The following is a 20,715-nucleotide window of genomic DNA, read 5'->3' on the forward strand; positions in this document are numbered from 1 at the left end:
GAGAGTGACACACTGAACAGAGGAAGATGACTAACTAAGGAACTAAGGGAGAGGGTATGCCAGCCAGAGGGGAGCAAGCACACACTTTCTGGGGGCAGCTCGGCAACTAAGTCTTGGACCTGCGGAACGCTGAGCCCCCCGGCTTCCACAAGCAACCTTCAACCTGGTAAATTGACCTCCAGCTTTATACCTCTAAGCCTTGTCTCATGATTGTTATATTTTCCTCTGACTGTAACTCTCGAAATATTTTTACTGTATATTTCTTGTAATTACCTAGTGCGCCCTTAAGGCAATTAAATCATAAATTAATTTTGGGCTGATCCTTTTACTCTGATTGCGAATCTTAGAATACCCAGCATGGGTAACAGGGCAGTCTCACCGGCGGTCATTTGCTCTAGGCGCAGTTCTCTTACTGACCTGAGAGACAAAGGGGTCGCTGGAGAGCTGTGCCTGTGTAGTGACGTCACAGATTGGTGACGTGGAAGGAACTGGGTGTCCTTCACATTATGTACTTAAAATATTTTAGTGCACATATCAAATTATATCATATGGCAGGCCTCATATATTTGATATTTTATACCTGTAAGGACTCTAGATATGTCCTAGAAAACACCGTATATTGCATATAAACAAGAGTGCTATAAACTGAAAGCAAAAAAATGCTTTTTTATATAAAAAAGTGCATACAATGTGGATACATAATGTGCACGATATCAAATTGGAGGTCCTTATAACAATTCCCGTACATTGAAAAGTAAGTGACTCTGGATACTATTCACCCAAAGCACCTTTTAGTTGCACAATTTTTTTTTTTTTTTTGCACTGAATGCACCTTCATTTGTCCTTTCTTACACTTGATTGAATATAGTTAATATAGGGTGTTTTCTAGGACATATATAGAGTCCTTACAGGTATAAACTTTCTCCTCTCCAATCCATCTTGAATGCGGCAGCCAGGGTCATATTTCTGTCCAACCGCTTCACCGATGCCTTCATCTTGTGCCAGTCATTACACTGGCTACCCATTCGCTACAGGGTCCAGTATAAACTCATCTCTCTCACCCACAAAGCCCTCCACAGTTCTGCACCGCCTTATATCTCCTCTCTCATCTCTGTCTATCGCCCTACACGTGCCCTCCGTTCTACAAATGACCTAAGGCTAACATCCCCCGTAATCCGAACCTCGCACCTCCGTCTCCAAGACTTCTCTCGTGCTGCGCCAGCTCTCTGGAATGCACTTCCCCAGACGATCAGACTGATACCTAGCCCCGACCTATTCAAGAGCGCTCTAAAAACCCATCTCTTCAAACAAGCCTACCACATCAACTACTCAGTAAACTAACTTTGCCCTGTTCCCTCCTTCCAAATATTACTCTGAATCTGCACCCTACTATTCATCTGTCTCCACACCCTCCATGCACACGATAACTGCACTTGATACTTGACTATTGCACTTAAACACAAGAGCTGATGACCGGATCATACAGCTTTATATGAAAATCCCTATGTATTATAATTGCCAGACCTGAAATAACAAGCACTTTTCACCTATTGTGTCCCCCCATTTCCTTGTAGATTGTAAGCTTGCGAGCAGGGACCTCAATCCTAATGTCACTGTTTAAATTGTCTTAACTTGTATTGAATTTGTCTGTATATGTCCCCACTTAATTGTAAAGTGCTGCGGAATATGTTGGCACTATATAAATAAAGATTATTATTATTATTATTATTATTATAAAATATCTAATATATAATTGCCTAGAATACTACTTCCTGCAATTTGTGCCAACTTCCGTGGCTTTGTCCGGAGCTAATGTCCGGAGCTAATGTTCGTAGCTAATGTCCGTAGCTAATGTCCGGAGCTAATGTCCGGAGCTAATGTCCGGAGATAAGTGACGTCACCAGTGTCCTACACCCAGGCAGAGCACAGTGGCCCCAGGCAGAGCACAGGGGCCCCAGGCAGAACATGGGGCCCCAGGCACAGCACAGGGGCCCCAGGCAGAGCACAGGGGCCCCAGGCAGCATATGGGGCCCCAGGCAGAGCACAGGGGGCCCCAGGCAGCATATGGGGCCCCAGGCAGAGCACAGTGGCCCCAGGCAGAGCACACACCAAATCGGAGGCCGAGGGGCCCCGCCAACCAAATCGGAGGCCGAGGAGCCCCGCCCACCAAATCGAAGGCCGAGCAGCCCCGCCCACCAAAGTGGAGGCTGAGGGGCCCGGCCCTGCCCACCAAAGCGGAGGCCGAGGGGCCCCGACCACCACATCGGAGGCCGAGGGGCCCCGCCCACCAAATCGGAGGCCGAGGAGCCCCACCCACCAAATCAGAGGCTGAGGGTCCCCGCCCACCAAATTGGAGGCCGAGGGTCCCCGCCCAGAAAAATCGGAGGCTGAGGGGCCCCGCCCACCAAATCGGAGGCCAAGGGGCCCCGCCCACCAAATCGGAGGCCGAGGGTCCCCGCCCACCAAATCGGAGGCCGAGGGTCCCCGCCCACCAAATCGGAGGCCGGGGGTCCCCGCCCTCCAAATCGGAGGCCGAGGGGCCCCGCCCACCAAATCGGAGGCCGAGGGTCCCCGCCCACCAAATCGGAGGCCGAGGGTCCCCGCCCACCAAATCGGAGGCCGAGGGTCCCCGCCCACCAAATCGGAGGCCGAGGGTCCACACCATCCAAATCGGAGGCCGAGGGGCCCCGCCCACCAAATCGGAGGCCGAGGGGCCCCACCCACCAAATCGGAGGCCGAGGGTCCCCACCCACCAAATCGGAGGCCGAGGGTCCCCGCCCACCAAATCGGAGGCCGAGGGTCCCCGCCCACCAAATTGGAGGCCGAGGGGCCCCACCAACCAAATCGGAGGCCGAGGAGCCCCGCCCACCAAATCGAAGGTCGAGGGGCCCCGCCAATGAAAGCGGAGGCCGAGGGTCCCCGCACACCAAATCGGAGGCAGAGGGACCCCGCCCACCAAATCGGAGGCCGAGGGTCCCCACCCACCAAATCGGAGGCCGAGGGTCCCCGCCCACCAAATTGGAGGCCGAGGGTCCCCGCCCAGAAAAATCAGAGGCCAAGGGGCCCCGCCCACCAAATCGGAGGCCGAGGGGCCCCGCCCACCAAATCGGAGGCCGAGGGTCCCCGCCCACCAAATCGGAGGTCGGGGGTCCCCGCCCTCCAAATCGGAGGCCGAGGGGCCCCGCCCACCAAATCGGAGGCCGTGGGGCCCCGCCCACCAAATCGGAGGCCGAGGGTCCCCGCCCACCAAATCGGAGGCCGAGGGTCCCCGCCCACCAAATCGGAGGCCGGGGGTCCCCGCCCTCCAAATCGGAGGCCGAGGGGCCCCGCCCACCAAATCGGAGGCCGAGGGGCCCCGCCCACCAAATCGGAGGCCGAGGGTCCCCGCCCACCAAATCGGAGGCCGAGGGTCCCCGCCCACCAAATCGGAGGCCGAGGGTCCCCGCCCACCAAATAGGAGGCCGAGGGGCCCCACCAACCAAATCGGAGGCCGAGGAGCCCCGCCCACCAAATCGAAGGTCGAGGGGCCCCGCCCACGAAAGCGGAGGCCGAGGGTCCCCGCACACCAAATCGGAGGCCGAGGGTCCCCGCCCACCAAATCGGAGGCCGAGGGTCCCCGCCCACCAAATTGGAGGCCGAGGGTCCCCGCCCAGAAAAATCAGAGGCCAAGGGGCCCCGCCCACCAAATCGGAGGCCGAGGGGCCCCGCCCACCAAATCGGAGGCCGAGGGTCCCCGCCCACCAAATCGGAGGCCGGGGGTCCCCGCCCACCAAATCGGAGGCCGGGGGTCCCCGCCCTCCAAATCGGAGGCCGAGGGGCCCCGCCCACCAAATCGGAGGCCGAGGGTCCCCGCCCACCAAATCGGAGGCCGAGGGTCCCCGCCCACCAAATTGGAGGCCGAGGGGCCCCACCAACCAAATCGGAGGCCGAGGAGCCCCGCCCACCAAATCGAAGGTCGAGGGGCCCCGCCAATGAAAGCGGAGGCCGAGGGTCCCCGCACACCAAATCGGAGGCAGAGGGACCCCGCCCACCAAATCGGAGGCCGAGGGTCCCCGCCCACCAAATCGGAGGCCGAGGGTCCCCGCCCACCAAATTGGAGGCCGAGGGTCCCCGCCCAGAAAAATCAGAGGCCAAGGGGCCCCGCCCACCAAATCGGAGGCCGAGGGGCCCCGCCCACCAAATCGGAGGCCGAGGGTCCCCGCCCACCAAATCGGAGGCCGGGGGTCCCCGCCCTCCAAATCGGAGGCCGAGGGGCCCCGCCCACCAAATCGGAGGCCGTGGGGCCCCGCCCACCAAATCGGAGGCCGAGGGTCCCCGCCCACCAAATCGGAGGCCGAGGGTCCCCGCCCACCAAATCGGAGGCCGGGGGTCCCCGCCCTCCAAATCGGAGGCCGAGGGGCCCCGCACACCAAATCGGAGGCCGAGGGGCCCCGCCCACCAAATCGGAGGCCGAGGGTCCCCGCCCACCAAATCGGAGGCCGAGGGTCCCCGCCCACCAAATCGGAGGCCGAGGGTCCCCGCCCACCAAATAGGAGGCCGAGGGGCCCCACCAACCAAATCGGAGGCCGAGGAGCCCCGCCCACCAAATCGAAGGTCGAGGGGCCCCGCCCACGAAAGCGGAGGCCGAGGGTCCCCGCACACCAAATCGGAGGCCGAGGGTCCCCGCCCACCAAATCGGAGGCCGAGGGGCCCCGCCCACCAAAGCGGAGGCTGAGGGTCCCCGACCACCAAATCGGAGGCCGAGGGTCCCCGCCCACCAAAGCGGAGGCCGAGGGGCCCGGCCCCGCCCACCAAAGCGGAGGCCGAGGGGCATCGCCCACCAGATCGGAGGCCGAGGGGCCCCGCCCACCAAATCGGAGGCCGAGGGTCCCCACCCACCAAATCGGAGGCCGAGGGTCCCCGCCCAACAAATCGGAGGATAAGGGGCCCCGCCCACCAAATCGGAGGCCGAGGGGCCCCACCAACCAAATCGGAGGCCGGGGGCCCCGCCCACCAAATCGGAGGCCGAGGGTCCCTGCCCACCAAATCGGAGGCCGAGGGGCCCCGCCAACCAAATCGGAGGCCGAGGGGCCCCGCCCACCAAATCGGAGGCCGAGGGGCCCCGCCCACCAAATCGGAGGCTGAGGGTCCCCGCCCACCAAATCGGAGGATAAGGGGCCCCGCCCACCAAATCGGAGGCCGAGGGGCCCCAACAACCAAATCGGAGGCCGAGGAACCCGGCCAACCAAATTGAAGGCCGAGCGGCCCCGCCCACCAAAGCGGAGGCAGAGGGACCCCGCCCACCAAATCGGAGGCCGTGGGGCCCCGCCAACCAAAGCGGAGGCCGAGGGTCCCCGCCCACCAAATCAGAGGCAGAGGGACCCCGCCCACCAAGTCGGAGGCCGAGGGGCCCCGCCCACCAAAGCGGAGGCCGAGGGTCCCCACCCACCAAATCGGAGGTCGAGGGTCCCCGCCCACCAAATCGGAGGCCGAGGGTCCCCGCCCACCAAATCGGAGGCCGGTCCCCGCCCACCAAATCGGAGGCCGAGGGTCCCCACCCACCAAATCGGAGGACGAGGGGCCCCACCAACCAAATCGGAGGCCGAGGAACCCCGCCCACCAAAAGTAAGTGCGGCCCCAAAAGTAAGTGCACCCCCGGGTGCAAAAGTAAGTGGGCCCCCAAAAGCAAAAGTAAGTGCGCCCCCGGGTGCAAAAGTAAGTGCGCCCCCGGGTGCAAAAGTAAGTGCGCCCCCGGGTGCAAAAGTAAGTGCGCCCCCGGGTGCAAAAGTAAGTGCGCCCCCGGGTGCAAAAGTGCGCCTCCGGGTGCAAAAGTAAGTGCGCCCCCGGGTGCAAAAGTAAGCGCGCCCCCGGCCCCGGGTGCAAAAGTAAGCGCGCACCCGAGTCCCGTGTGTGAAAAGTGCTGCTGTAAAGCTGGTAGCGCTGTTCAAGCACCATGTATTTCCTTCAGGAAATGCCCATCTAATATATAATTGCCTAGAATACTACTTCCTGCAATTTGTGCCAACTTCCATGGCTTTGTCCGGAGCTAATGTCCGGAGATAATGTCCGGAGCTAATGTCCGGAGATAATGTCCGGAGCTAATGTCCGGAGATAAGTGACGTCACCAGTGTCCTACACCCAGGCAGAGCACAGGGGCCCCAGGCAGCATATGGGGCCCCAGGCAGAGCACAGTGGCCCCAGGCAGAGCACAGGGGCCCCAGGCAGCATATGGGGCCCCAGGCAGAGTACAGTGGTCCCAGGCAGAGCACAGGGGCCCCAGGCAGCCTATGGGGCCCCAGGCAGAGCACAGTGGCCCCAGGCAGAGCACAGGGGCTCCAGGCAGCATATGGGGCCCCAGGCAGAGCACAGTGGCCCCAGGCAGAGCACAGGGGCCCCAGGCAGAGCACAGGGGCCCCAGGCAGAGCACAGGGGCCCCAGGCAGCATATGGGGCCCCAGGCAGAGCACAGGGGCCCCAGGAAGAGCACAGGGGCCCCAGGCAGCATATGGGGCCCCAGGCAGAGCACAGGGGCCCCAGGCAGCATATGGGGCCCCAGGCAGAGCACAGTGGCCCCAGGCAGAGCACAGGGGCCCCAGGCAGAACATGGGGCCCCAGGCAGAGCACAGGGGCCCCAGGCAGAGCACAGGGGCCCCAGGCAGCATATGGGGCCCCAGGCAGAGCACAGGGGCCCCAGGCAGCATATGGGGCCCCAGACAGAGCACAGTGGCCCCAGGCAGCATATGGGGCCCCAGGCAGAGCACAGTGGCCCCAGGCAGAGCACAGTGGCCCCAGGCAGAGCACAGGGGCCCCAGGCAGCATATGGGGCCCCAGGCAGAACACAGTGGTCCCAGGCAGAGCACAGGGGCCCCAGGCAGCTTATGGGGCCCCAGGCAGAGCACAGTGGCCCCAGGCAGAACATGGGGCCCCAGGCAGAGCACAGTGGCCCCAGGCAGAGCACAGGGGCCCCAGGCAGAATATGGGGCCCCAGGCAGAGCACAGGGGCCCCAGGCAGAGCACAGGGGCCCCAGGCAGCATATGGGGCCCCAGGCAGCATATGGGGCCCCAGGCAGAGCACAGTGGTCCCAGGCAGAGCACAGGGGCCCCAGGCAGCCTATGGGGCCCCAGGCAGAGCACAGTGGCCCCAGGCAGAACATGGGGCCCCAGGCAGAGCACAGGGGCCCCAGGCAGCATATGGGGCCCCAGGCAGAGCACAGGGGCCCCAGGCAGCATATGGGGCCCCAGGCAGAGCACAGGGGCCCCAGGCAGCATATGGGGCCCCAGGCAGATCACAGTGGCCCCAGGCAGAGCACAGGGGCTCCAGGCAGAACATGGGGCCCCAGGCAGAGCACAGGGGCCCCAGGCAGCATATGGGGCCCCAGGCATAGCACAGGGGCCCCAGGCAGCATATGGGGCCCCAGGCAGAGCACAGCGATATTTTGGACCACTGTGCGGTGTTTCAGACCCCCTGTGTGATGTCTGGGGCCCTGTTCTTAAGTATATTAAAGATTAAAGTAACGTATATTAAAGTATATTATAGATCAAATTTGACACGTTTATAAGCACCATTGAGTGATATACTCAAGAATGACATAATTTTTCAACATTTTATGGTTTCAAACTGTAAACACTCAGAGTTTTTTTTACTTCAACCAGAAAACCTTAACGGTTCATAAAAAACTTGACTGTTCAGGATATGATAAAAGTCATAGTATTCTGAATCTTTAACTTATAAAGATACCTTTACATGGGGTGATTATTGGTTCCAGAGAGGCTTTCGGCCGATAATCGTACACATGGCTGGTGACAGGACAATACAATATAAACGTTCAAAGGTAAACACTGATAACATTAAAATCTAATATATAATTGCCTAGAATACTACTTCCGGCGTCCTACACCCACTCAGGGTGGACAAAGATATATGCCTTCGTGGTGCGCGGCACTTTTCTGATTGGTTGCCGCCTGCCGCGAGCGACCAATCAGAAATGTGCCGTACTGTCAAGAATTGTCAAGAGCTGGTGAGTGCAGCCATTTTTTGTTCTTTCTTACTATTATTTATTAATTGTATTATTCTTACATTTGAATAAATAAAGTATATATGGATTCTAGACTCCCGATTCTTTAGAATCGGGCTGCCATCTAGTCAAATATATGAGGCCTGCCATGTGATATCATTTGATATGTGCACTAAAATATTTTAAGTACATACATATTAATATTATCTTGATTTTAAAATTTTTATATTTTTATGGTTTGCTAATCGCCACTAAATAAATAAATATCTATATACTCATAAATATTCTCTGTTGTGAAGCTTTTTGGTCTGACTATGTTGTGAGCACGATTCTTCATGTTATGTTATATAGAGCCCATTTTAAATATTGAATAGTGAGATTAGTGCAGAATTTTGATACATTTGTTTATTTAGCAAATTCCTAGAATGTAAAAGTAATTTACAATATAAATATCATTTTATGGATTAAAAGAGAGAAAAACATTCTGCATAGAATATAATGAAACAATCTCTTTTTCTCCACAGAGAGAATTTTTTGAACGCCTTTATATCATGTACACTGTGGGATACTCTATTTCATTTTGTTCCTTAGCCATTGCAATTTTCATCATCGGTTATTTCAGGTAAGGATTTGGTCCAAATGTAATAATGGCCATTTTTATTTTTTTCCTTTAATGTGACTATTTACATATTTAATATGAACCTTTAAGGGAATGTTCCCACGGTCAGTAAATGCTGCAGATAGGACGCTGAATTCATCCTCAGCGGCCAGATGTTACAACACAGTGGATGCGATTTGAAGAAATCCCATCTACACTATGCGTGCACAGACGCCTCCGGCTTTCCTGCGGAGACGGACATGATGCGCGTCTTTAGAGACCACAGCATATCCATTTATGTTGCGGAGATGCTCTCTCCACAAAATAAATTTCCTGTCCAATGTATTGGGCTTGATGATTCTGCACGGTTCAATGAACACATGCTGAATCACCTGCGTTCAAAAGCAGGAAGCGCTTTGGACGCAGTGGACATGTTCTGTGTCCAATCCGCAGCGTTTACTTACAGTGGGAACATACCCTAACCCTCCGTCAGCAACAACTGATCTGACATGTGCTGCTCTTTTAGTTTCATTTCCCTCTCCTCACCAGATTGTCAGGAAATCCCCCACCCCCAATACCTTCCTGACTCTTGTTGCTTTGTGAAACCTGATATCACAGTTGTACTGCAGAGACTCAGGAGAGCAGATATAACTGTGCTGGCTTCTCAGACACATTGTTCCCGAACACATCACACTATATAAGGTTGGTGTTTTATGTTTTTAGTCATCACAATTGTTAATTTAGCTTGTTTTATGAATATATAGTTTGTGGATATTTCATAGAAATAAGTAAGGTTTTCTTACAAATTAAAGTGTGCTTCTCAGGTATATTGTTCTTTAAAGGGGTTGTCTGTTGTGAATTCTGCTTTTGGGCTCCCTCCAGTGGTTGTAGGTGGTAATGCAGTTGTCTCTGGGTTGCAGCCCTGGTCAGGTGTATCCGCTGATTGCAGGTCTGACTGGGGTATTTAGGCGTGCAGGATTCATTAGTCCTTGCCAGTTGTCCATTGTTTTTGGAGGTTTTGTGCTTGCCTGGTTCCTTCTGCCTTGCTGCCAAATCTGCAAAGATAAGTGTCTGGTTTTTGTGGCACACATGCTGTGTGCTTAACAATTTAGTGCTATTCAGTGTTTTTTTCTCCAGCTTAGATTGTATCAGTATTTTCTCAGTCTTGTTGGATTCTCAGGAGTTGCAGATATACATTCCATGTCTTTAGTTAGATTGTGGAACTTTTTGTATTTTCTGCTGTGGATATTTTTAGAGTTTTAATACTGACTGCTTAGTATTCTGTCCTATCTTTCCCTGTTTAGCTAGAGTGGCCTCTTTTGCTGAAATCTGTTTTCTGCCTGTGTGTGTCTTTCCTCTCCTATTCACAGTCAATATTTGTGGGGGGCTGCCTATCTTTTGGGGTTCTGCTCTGAGGCAAGTTAGTGTTCCTATCTCCATCTATAGGGGTATTTAGTCCTCCGGCTGTGTCGAGGTGTCTAGGGTTTTGTTAGGCACTCCCCACGGCTACTTCTAGTTGCGGTGTTAGTTCAGGGTTTGCGGTCAGTATAGATTCCACTTCTCCTGAGAAAGTCTCATGCGGCTCCAAAGTCACCGGATCATAGCAGTACAACTGGCCAACAATGAGTTAAATGCATCTCAGAAGAAGGGAAGAAAGGTGTTGAGTCATTTTTTTTTCTGTAGTCTGTTTTGCCTGTTCCTCCCTCTTTTTCCCTTGGGTGGCTGAGGAGTCTTGTGTTAGCATGGATGTTCATGAATTAGCTTCTCGTGTAGACCAGCTTGCTGCTAGGGTGCAGGGAATTTCTGATTATATTGTTCAGACTCCTGTTTTGGAGCAGAAGATTCCTACTCCTGATTTGTTTTTTGGTGACAGGTCTAAATTTCTGAGTTTTAAAAACAACTGTAAACTGTTTTTTGCTTTGAGACCTCGATCCTCTGGTGATTCCATTCAGCAGGTTAAAATCATTATTTCCCTGCTGCGTGGCGATCCACAGGATTGGGCATTTTCCCTGGAATCTGGGAGTCCTGCTTTGCTTAATGTAGATTCCTTTTTGCAGGCTTTAGGACTATTGTATGATGAACCTAATTCTGTGGATCAAGCGGAGAAGAACTTGTTGGTTCTGTCTCAGGGCCAAGAGGCGGCAGAATTGTATTGTCAGGAATTTAGAAAATGGTCTGTGTTGACTAAATAAAATGATGATGCTTTGGCGGCAATTTTCAGAAAGGGTCTTTCTGAATCCATTAAAGATGTTATGGTGGGGTTTCCCACGCCTGTCGGTCTGAGTGATTCTATGTCTCTGGCCATTCAGATTGATCGACGCTTGCGGGAGCGCAGAACTATGCATACTGTGGCGTTGTCCTCAGAGCAAGTCCTGAGCCAATGCAGTGTGATAGGATTCTGTCTAGAACAGAACGACAAGGATTCAGACGTCAGAATAAGTTGTGTTATTATTGTGGGGACGCTTCTCATGTCATTTCAGTCTGCCCTAAGCGGACAAAGAAGATCGCTAGTTCATTTACCATCAGTACTGTACAACCTAAATTTCTGTTATCTGTGTCCCTGATCTGCTCATTGTCATCATTTTCTGTCATGGCGTTTGTGGATTCAGGCGCCGCTTTGAACTTAATGGACTTTGAGTTTGCCAGGCGTTGTGGTTTTCCCTTGCAGCCTTTGCAGAACCTTATACCTTTGCATTGATGCTACACCTTTGGCTAAAAATAAGCCCCAGTTTTGGACTCAGGTGACCATGCGCATGGCGCCAGCCCATCAGGAAGATTGTCGATTTTTGGTGTTGCATAATTTGCATGATGCTATCGTGCTGGGTTTTCCGTGGTTGCAGGTACATAATCCTGTGTTGGATTGGAAGTCTATGTCTGTGACTAGTTGGGGTTGTCAGGGGGTTCATAATGAGGTTCCTTTAATGTCCATCTCCTCTTCTTCCTCTTCCGAAATTCCAGAGTTTTTGTATGATTTTCAGGATGTATTTGATGAGCCCAAGTCCAGTTCTCTTCCACCGCACAGGGACTGTGATTGTGCTATTGATTTGATTCCAGGCTGTAAGTTTCCTAAGGGCCGACTTTTCAACCTGTCTGTGCCTGAACATACCGTTATGCAGAGTTATGTTAAGGAGTCTTTGGAGAAAGGGCATATTCGGCCATCTTCTTCACCGATGGGAGCAGGTGATGGGAGCAGGTTTTTTTTTTGTTGCTAAGAAGGATGGCTCCTTGAGACCCTGTATTGATTATCGCCTCTTGAATAAGATCACGGTCAAATTTCAATACCCTTTACCCTTGCTTTCCGATTTGTTTGCTAGGATTAAGGGGGCTAGTTGGTTTACAAAGATTGACCTTCAGGGGGCATATAATCTTGTTCGTATTAAGCAGGGTGATGAATGGAAAACTGCGTTCAATACGCCCGAAGGCCTTTTTGAATACCTTGTGATGCCGTTCGGGCTCACTAATGCTCCATCTGTTTTTCAATCTTTCATGCATGATATCTTCCGGACTTATATTGATAAATTCTTGATTGTATATCTGGACAATATTTTGATTTTTTCTGATGATTGGGAGTCTCATGTGGAGCAGGTCAGGATGGTGTTTCAGATACTTCGTGACAATGCTTTGTTTGTGAAGGGGTCTAAGTGTCTCTTTGGGGTGCAGAAGGTTTCTTTCTTGGGTTTTATTTTTTCTCCTTCATCTATTGAGATGGCTCAATACAAAACTCACAAAAATTAATACATATGCGTGGCCGAGAGACAAGGATTGTTATATCTCTCCCAATATTTCTGTCCGAAACAATAGGACAGTCTAGGAAACTCCCCAATAAATACAAAACAACAGAACGGAGTATACAAGTCCCAATACGCATTTTATTTAAAAATTGTATAATTTTATTTATATTATCAAAATATATAACTCAAACTGAGTAATCAAATATAAATACAATACATATAAATAACAGGATTAGTGGAGGAGGAAACACTATAATAGTGGCGGAGCGGATGACAACACCTATCACATCATATCACAAGGACTGCTATTGTGGGAGCCATAGTATGAAAACAGTCTGTGGCAATAGCCCTAATCATCATAGCTATATTGCTCAAAAAGAAAAAAAAAAAAAAAAAAAAGTTGCAACAGTGCAGGTTATATCACTAGCTAAAGTGCCATAGTGCCTACAGGACTCATCACCTCATATCATATAAAGCAGCTTACCCATTAGGTCTGAGATGTCTCACCACGCTCCACACACCACCCCCTTGACGCACGTTTCGCGGTCGCTTTCTCAAAAAGGGGTTTGTACAAACCCCTTTTTGAGAAAGCGACCGCGAAACGTGCGTCAAGGGGGTGGTGTGTGGAGCGTGGTGAGACATCTCAGACCTAATGGGTAAGCTGCTTTATATGATATGAGGTGATGAGTCCTGTAGGCACTATGGCACTTTAGCTAGTGATATAACCTGCACTGTTGCAACTTTTTTTTTTTTTTGTTTTTTTTTTTTTCTTTTTGAGCAATATAGCTATGATGATTAGGGCTATTGCCACAGACTGTTTTCATACTATGGCTCCCACAATAGCAGTCCTTGTGATATGATGTGATAGGTGTTGTCATCCGCTCCGCCACTATTATAGTGTTTCCTCCTCCACTAATCCTGTTATTTATATGTATTGTATTTATATTTGATTACTCAGTTTGAGTTATATATTTTGATAATATAAATAAAATTATACAATTTTTAAATAAAATGCGTATTGGGACTTGTATACTCCGTTCTGTTGTTTTGTATCTATTGAGATGGACCTGGTTAAGGTTCAGGCCATTCATGATTGGATTCAACCCACGTCCATAAAGAGCCTTCAGAAATTTTTGGGTTTTGCAAATTTTTATCGCTGTTTCATTGCTAACTTTTCCAGCGTGGTTAAACCCTTGACCGATTTGACTAAGAAAGGCGCTGATGTGGCAAATTGGTCCTCTGCGGCTGTTTCTGCCTTTCAGGAGCTTAAACGTTGATTTACTTCTGCTCCGGTGTTGCGTCAACCTGATGTTTCTCTTCCGTTTCAGGTTGAGGTTGACGCTTCTGAGATTGGGGCAGGGGCCGTTTTGTCTCAGAGGGATCCTGCTGGTTCCTTGATGAAACCGTGTGCCTTCTTTTCCCGTATATTTTTGCCTGCTGAACGCAATTATTATGTCGGCAATCGGGAGTTGTTGGCTATGAAGTGGGCATTTGAGGAGTGGCGACATTGGCTTGAGGGAGCTAAGCACCGTATTGTGGTTTTGACCGATCATAAGAATCTGATTTACCTCGAGTCTGCCAAACGGTTGAATCCTAGACAGGCTCTATGATCTTTGTTTTTTTTCTGTTTTGATTTTGTGGTCTTGTATCTTCCGGGTTCTAAGAATATTAAGGCTGATGCCCTTTCTAGGAGTTTTTGCCTGATTCTCCTGAGGTCCTGGAACCGGTCGGCATTCTGAAAGAAGGGGTGGTTCTTTCGGCCATTTCCCCTAATTTACGACGGGTTCTTCAGGAATTTCAGGCTGACAGACCTAACCGCTGTCCAGTGGGGAAACTGTTTGTTCCTGACAGATGGACTAGTAGAGTGATTTCTGAGGTTCATTGTTCTATGTTGGCTGGTCATCCTGGTATTTTTGGTACCAGAGACTTGGTTGGTAGGTCCTTTTGGTGGCCTTCTTTATCACGTGATGTGCGTTCTTTTGTGCAGTCCTGTGGGACTTGTGCGCGGGCCAAGCCTTGTTGTTCCCGTGCTAGTGGGTTGCTTTTGCCGTTGCCGGTTTCTGAGAGGCCTTGGACGCATATTTCTATGGATTTTATTTCTGATCTTCCGGTTTCCCAGAAGATGTCGGTTATCTGGGTTGTTTGTGACCGGTTCTCTAAAATGGTTCATTTGGTGCCTTTGCCTAAAATGCCTTCCTCCTCAGATTTGGTTTCGTTGTTTTTCCAGCATGTGGTTCGTTTGCATGGTATTCCGGAGAATATTGTGTCTGACAGAGGTTCCCAGTTTGTTTCTAGGTTTTGGCGAGCCTTTTGTGCTAGGCTGGGCATTGATTTATCTTTTTCCTCTGCATTTCATCCTCAGACAAATGGCCAAACCGAGCGAACTAATCAGACCTTGGAGACTTATTTGAGATGCTTTCTGTCTGCTGATCAGGATGATTGGGTGGCCTTTTTGCCATTGGCCGAGTTTGCCCTTAATAATCGGGCTAGTTCGGCTACTTTGGTTTCGCCTTTTTTTTGTAATTTTGGTTTTCATCCTCGTTTTTCTTCTGGGCGGGTTGAGCCTTCTGACTGTCCTGGTGTGGATTCTGTGGTTGACAGGTTGCAGCAGATTTGGACTCGTGTGGTAGACAATTTGGTGTTGTCTCAGGAGAAGGCTCAACGTTTTGCTAACCATCGTTGGGGTGTTGGTTCCCGGCTTCGTGTTGGGGATCTGGTCTGGTTGTCTTCCCGTCATGTTCCTATGAAGGTTTCTTCTCCTAAGTTTAAGCCTCGGTTTATTGGTCCTTATAGGATTTCTGAGATTATTAATCTGGTGTCTTTTCGATTGGCGCTTCCTGCCTCTTTTGCTATCCATAGTGTCTTCCATAGATCTTTATTGTGGAAATATGTGGTACCCGTTGTTCCCTCTGTTGATCCTCCAGCCCCTGTGTTGGTTGATGGGGAGTTGGAGTATGTGGTTGAGAAGATTTTGGATTCTCGTTTTTCGAGGCGGAGGCTTCAGTATCTTGTTAAATGGAAGGGTTATGGCCAGGAGGATAATTCTTGGGTTTTTGCCTCCGATGTCCATGCTGCTGATTTAGTTCATGCTTTTCATCTGGCTCGTCCTGATCGGCCTGGGGGCTCTGGTGAGGGTTCGGTGACCCCTCCTCAAGGGGGGGTACTGTTGTGAATTCGGCTTTTGGGCTCCCTCTGGTGGTTGTAGGTGGTAATGCAGTTGTCTCTGTGTTGCAGCCCTGGTCAGGTGTATCCACTGATTGCAGGTCTGACTGGGGTATTTAGGCGTGCAGGATTCATTAGTCCTTGCCAGTTGTCCATTGGTTTTTGGAGGTTTTGTCCTTGCCTGGTTCCTTCTGCCTTGCTGCCAAATCTGCAAAGATAAGTGTCTGGTTTTTGTGGCACACATGCTGTGTGCTTAACAATTTAGTGCTATTCAGTGTTTTTTTGTCCAGCTTAGATTGTATCCGTATTTTCTCAGTCTTGTTGGATTCTCAGGAGTTGCAGATATACATTCCATGTCTTTAGTTAGATTGTGGAACTTTTTGTATTTTCTGCTGTGGATATTTTTAGAGTTTTAATACTGACCGCTTAGTATTCTGTCCTATCTTTCCCTGTTTAGCTAGAGTGGACTCTTTTGCTGAAATCTGTTTTCTGCCTGTGTGTGTCTTTCCTCTCCTATTCACAGTCAATATTTGTGGGGGGCTGCCTATCCTTTGGGGTTCTGCTCTGAGGCAAGTTAGTGTTCCTATCTCCATCTATAGGGGTATTTAGTCCTCTGGCTGTGTCGAGGTGTCTATGGTTTTGTTAGGCACACCCCATGGCTACTTCTAGTTGCGGTGTTAGTTCAGGGTTTGCGGTCAGTATAGATTCCACTTCTCCTGAGAAAGTCTCATGCCGCTCCAAAGTCACCGGATCATAACAGTTGTCCACTACTTTCAATTAACCCCCCAATGTATCCCCCGGGGCCCCTAATGAATTTTCTAAATACCTTTTGTTGCCGTTTTTGCCTGTGAGTAGCGCTATGGCGGCGGCTGAGTCCGGGTCACGTGACCCCCAGGCTGCAGCCGCCGCTAATTTCCGCCGATGTCATGTCATATGACATGCAACATGCAACATGTGACATGCAACATGCAACATACGACATGTGTCATGCACTATGCGACATGCAACATGTGCCATGCAACATACGGCATGCAACATACGACATGTAAAATGCACCATGCAACTTATGACATGCACCATGCCACATGCACCATGCCACATACAGTACATACATACAATACATACTGTTATGATCTGGTGGCTTAGGAGCAGCATGAGACGTACTCTGGAGAAGGTGGTACCTGTACTGACCGCGGACCCTGAACTTAACACCGCAACTAGAAGTAGCCGTGGGATGTTCCTGTCACTCCCTAGACACCTCATCACAGCCGTAGGACTAAATACCCCTAGAGATAGAAACGGTAAACTATCTTGCCTCAGAGAAAATCCCCAAAGGATAGACAGCCCCCCACAAATATTGACTGTGAGAGGAGAGGGAATTAACATACACAGACTGAAATCAGGATTTAGCAAAGGAGGCCATTCTAGCTAGATAGAAAGGATAGGACAGAGTACTATGCGGTCAGTATTAAAACACTAGAAAATATCCACCACAGAGAATACAAAAATCTCCACATCTAACTAAAGGTATGGAGGGTATATCTGCATCTCCAGAGATACCAGCTTGGATGAGCAAGTCCTTATACAGACCAAGCTGGACAAGACAAAACATAGAAATGCACTGAACTATAAAGCTCACAGCATGTGGACTGCAAAAAACAAAGCCAGAACTTATCTTTGTTGAAATGAACAGCAAAGCAGGAGAGACCAAACAGAGATGTGAATCCTCCAGGAACAATGGACAACTGGCACTGACTAAAGGGTGAAACAAAACTAAATAGCCCAGTGGATTGCATTAAGTGGACTGTTGTGAAATTGGATTTTGGGCTCCCCCGGTGGCCACTGGTGGAATTGAACTGGTGTGCATCATCCCCTCTGTTCACCTGTTCCCATCAGGATGTGGGAGTCGCTATTTAGCCTTGCTCCTCTGTCACTTCCATGCCGGTCAACATAGTAATCAGAAGCCTTTCTGTGCATGTTCCTGCTGCTAGACAACTTCCAGCTAAGTTGGACTTTTGTCCTCGTTTGTTTTTGCATTTTGTTCCAGTTCACAGCTGTAGTTTCGTTTCTGTGTCTGGAAAGCTCTTGTGATCTGAAATTGCCACTCTGATGTTATGAGTTAATACTAGAGTCTTAAAGTAATTTCAGGATGGTATTTTGATAGGGTTTTCAGCTGACCATGAAAGTGTCCTTTCTGTCTTCCTGCTATCTAGTAAGCGGACCTCAATTTTGCTAAACCTATTTTCATACTACGTTTGTCATTTCATCTAAAATCACCGCCAATATATGTGGGGGCCTCTGTCTGCCTTTCAGGGAAATTTCTCTAGAGGTGAGCCAGGACTATATTTTCCTCTGCCAGGATTAGTTAGTCCTCCGGCCGGCGCTGGGCGTCTAGGGATAAAACGCAGGCAAACGCTACCCGGCTACTGTTAGTTGTGCGGCAGGTTTAGTTCATGGTCAGTTTAGTTTCCATCCTTCCAAGAGCTAGTTCTTATGTTTGCTGGGCTATGTTCTCTTGCCATTGAGAACCATAACAGTTTGACCGGCCCAAAAAGGGTTAAATTAATTGACAGAGAAAGGAGAGAAAAGAGAAGTCTGCTGAAGATTTTTTTTTTTTTTTTTTTTTCCCTTCAGTTCTGAGTGTGCTTGTAATTGAACCTCTTGCAAGTCTGCCTATATTGCAGCCTTTCTCTCTCTCTCTCTCCTTCTAATCCTGAATGGCTCTGTGTTCACCTGTTTAAAATGGATATTCAGAGTTTAGCTGCAGGTTTGAATAATCTCACCACGAAAGTTCAAAATTTACAAGATTTTGTTGTTCAGGTTCCTATATCTGAACCTAGAATTCCTTTGCCTGAATTTTTCTCGGGGAATAGATCTTGCTTTCAAAATTTCAAAAATAATTGCAAGTTGTTTTTGTCCCTGAAATCTCGCTCTGCTGGAGATCCTGCTCAGCAGGTCAGGATTGTGATTTCCTTGCTCCGGGGCGACCCTCAGGATTGGGCTTTTGCATTGGCTCCAGGGGATCCTGCGTTGCTCAATGTGGATGCGTTTTTTCTGGCCTTGGGGTTGCTTTATGAGGAACCTCAGTTAGAACTTCAGGCGGAAAAGGCCTTGATGTCCCTATCTCAGGGGCAAGACGAAGCTGAAATATACTGCCAGAAATTCCGTAAATGGGCTGTGCTTACTCAGTGGAATGAGTGCGCCCTGGCGGCGAATTTCAGAGAGGGTCTCTCTGATGCCATTAAGGATGTTATGGTGGGGTTCCCTGTGCCTGCGGGTCTGAATGAGTCCATGACAATGGCTATCCAGATCGATAGGCGTCTGCAGGAGCGCAAACCTGTGCACCATTTGGCGGTGTCTACTGAGAAGACGCCAGAGAATATGCAATGTGATAGAATTCTGTCCAGAAGTGAACGGCAGAATTTTAGACGAAAAAATGGGTTGTGCTTCTATTGCGGTGATTCAACTCATGTTATATCAGCATGCTCTAAGCGTACTAAGAAGCTTGATAAGTCTGTTTCAATTGGCACTTTACAGTCTAAGTTTATTCTGTCTGTGACCCTGATTTGTTCGTTGTCATCTATTGCCGCGGATGCCTATGTCGACTCTGGCGCCGCTTTGAGTCTTATGGATTGGTCCTTTGCCAAACGCTGTGGGTATGATTTGGAGCCTCTTGAAACTCCTATACCCCTGAAGGGGATTGACTCCACCCCATTGGCTAGCAATAAACCACAATACTGGACACAAGTAACTATGCGGATTAATCCGGATCACCAGGAGATTATTCGCTTTCTTGTGCTGTATAACCTACATGATGTGTTGGTGCTTGGATTGCCATGGCTGCAATCTCATAACCCAGTCCTTGACTGGAAAGCTATGTCTGTGTTGAGCTGGGGATGTAAGGGGACGCATGGGGACGTACCTGTGGTTTCCATTTCATCATCTATTCCCTCTGAGATTCCTGAATTCTTGACTGAATATCGTGACGTTTTTGAAGAACCTAAGCTTGGTTCATTACCTCCGCACCGGGAGTGCGATTGTGCCATAGATTTGATTCCGGGTAGTAAATACCCTAAGGGTCGTTTATTTAATCTGTCTGTGCCTGAACATGCTGCTATGCGAGAATATATAAAGGAGTCCTTGGAAAAGGGACATATTCGTCCTTCGTCATCTCCTTTAGGAGCCGGTTTTTTCTTTGTGGCTAAGAAAGATGGCTCTGGAGATCCTGCTCAGCAGGTCAGGATTGTGATTTCCTTGCTCCGGGGCGACCCTCAGGATTGGGCTTTTGCATTGGCTCCAGGGGATCCTGCGTTGCTCAATGTGGATGCGTTTTTTCTGGCCTTGGGGTTGCTTTATGAGGAACCTCAGTTAGAACTTCAGGCGGAAAAGGCCTTGATGTCCCTATCTCAGGGGCAAGACGAAGCTGAAATATACTGCCAGAAATTCCGTAAATGGGCTGTGCTTACTCAGTGGAATGAGTGCGCCCTGGCGGCGAATTTCAGAGAGGGTCTCTCTGATGCCATTAAGGATGTTATGGTGGGGTTCCCTGTGCCTGCGGGTCTGAATGAGTCCATGACAATGGCTATCCAGATCGATAGGCGTCTGCGGGAGCGCAAACCTGTGCACCATTTGGCGGTGTCTACTGAGAAGACGCCAGAGAATATGCAATGTGATAGAATTCTGTCCAGAAGTGAACGGCAGAATTTTAGACGAAAAAATGGGTTGTGCTTCTATTGCGGTGATTCAACTCATGTTATATCAGCATGCTCTAAGCGTACTAAGAAGCTTGATAAGTCTGTTTCAATTGGCACTTTACAGTCTAAGTTTATTCTGTCTGTGACCCTGATTTGTTCGTTGTCATCTATTGCCGCGGATGCCTATGTCGACTCTGGCGCCGCTTTGAGTCTTATGGATTGGTCCTTTGCCAAACGCTGTGGGTATGATTTGGAGCCTCTTGAAACTCCTATACCCCTGAAGGGGATTGACTCCACCCCATTGGCTAGCAATAAACCACAATACTGGACACAAGTAACTATGCGGATTAATCCGGATCACCAGGAGATTATTCGCTTTCTTGTGCTGTATAACCTACATGATGTGTTGGTGCTTGGATTGCCATGGCTGCAATCTCATAACCCAGTCCTTGACTGGAAAGCTATGTCTGTGTTGAGCTGGGGATGTAAGGGGACGCATGGGGACGTACCTGTGGTTTCCATTTCATCATCTATTCC

At 50.1% G+C, this 20,715-nt stretch overlaps 1 protein-coding gene across 1 annotated transcript in view; it reads left to right on the top strand.

Annotated features, from left to right (window-relative positions):
• Positions 1-20,715, top strand: part of PTH2R (parathyroid hormone 2 receptor) — a 1,733,956-nt gene that overhangs the window by 505,574 nt on the left and 1,207,667 nt on the right. The window contains exon 5 of the mRNA XM_077275688.1: positions 8,518-8,615. Within this exon, the coding sequence (XP_077131803.1) occupies positions 8,518-8,615 (98 nt within the window). The remainder of the gene's footprint in view (positions 1-8,517; positions 8,616-20,715) is intronic.

This window comes from Ranitomeya variabilis, chromosome 7 (genome assembly GCF_051348905.1).
Source record: "Ranitomeya variabilis isolate aRanVar5 chromosome 7, aRanVar5.hap1, whole genome shotgun sequence".
NCBI classification, from domain to species: Eukaryota; Metazoa; Chordata; class Amphibia; order Anura; family Dendrobatidae; genus Ranitomeya; species Ranitomeya variabilis.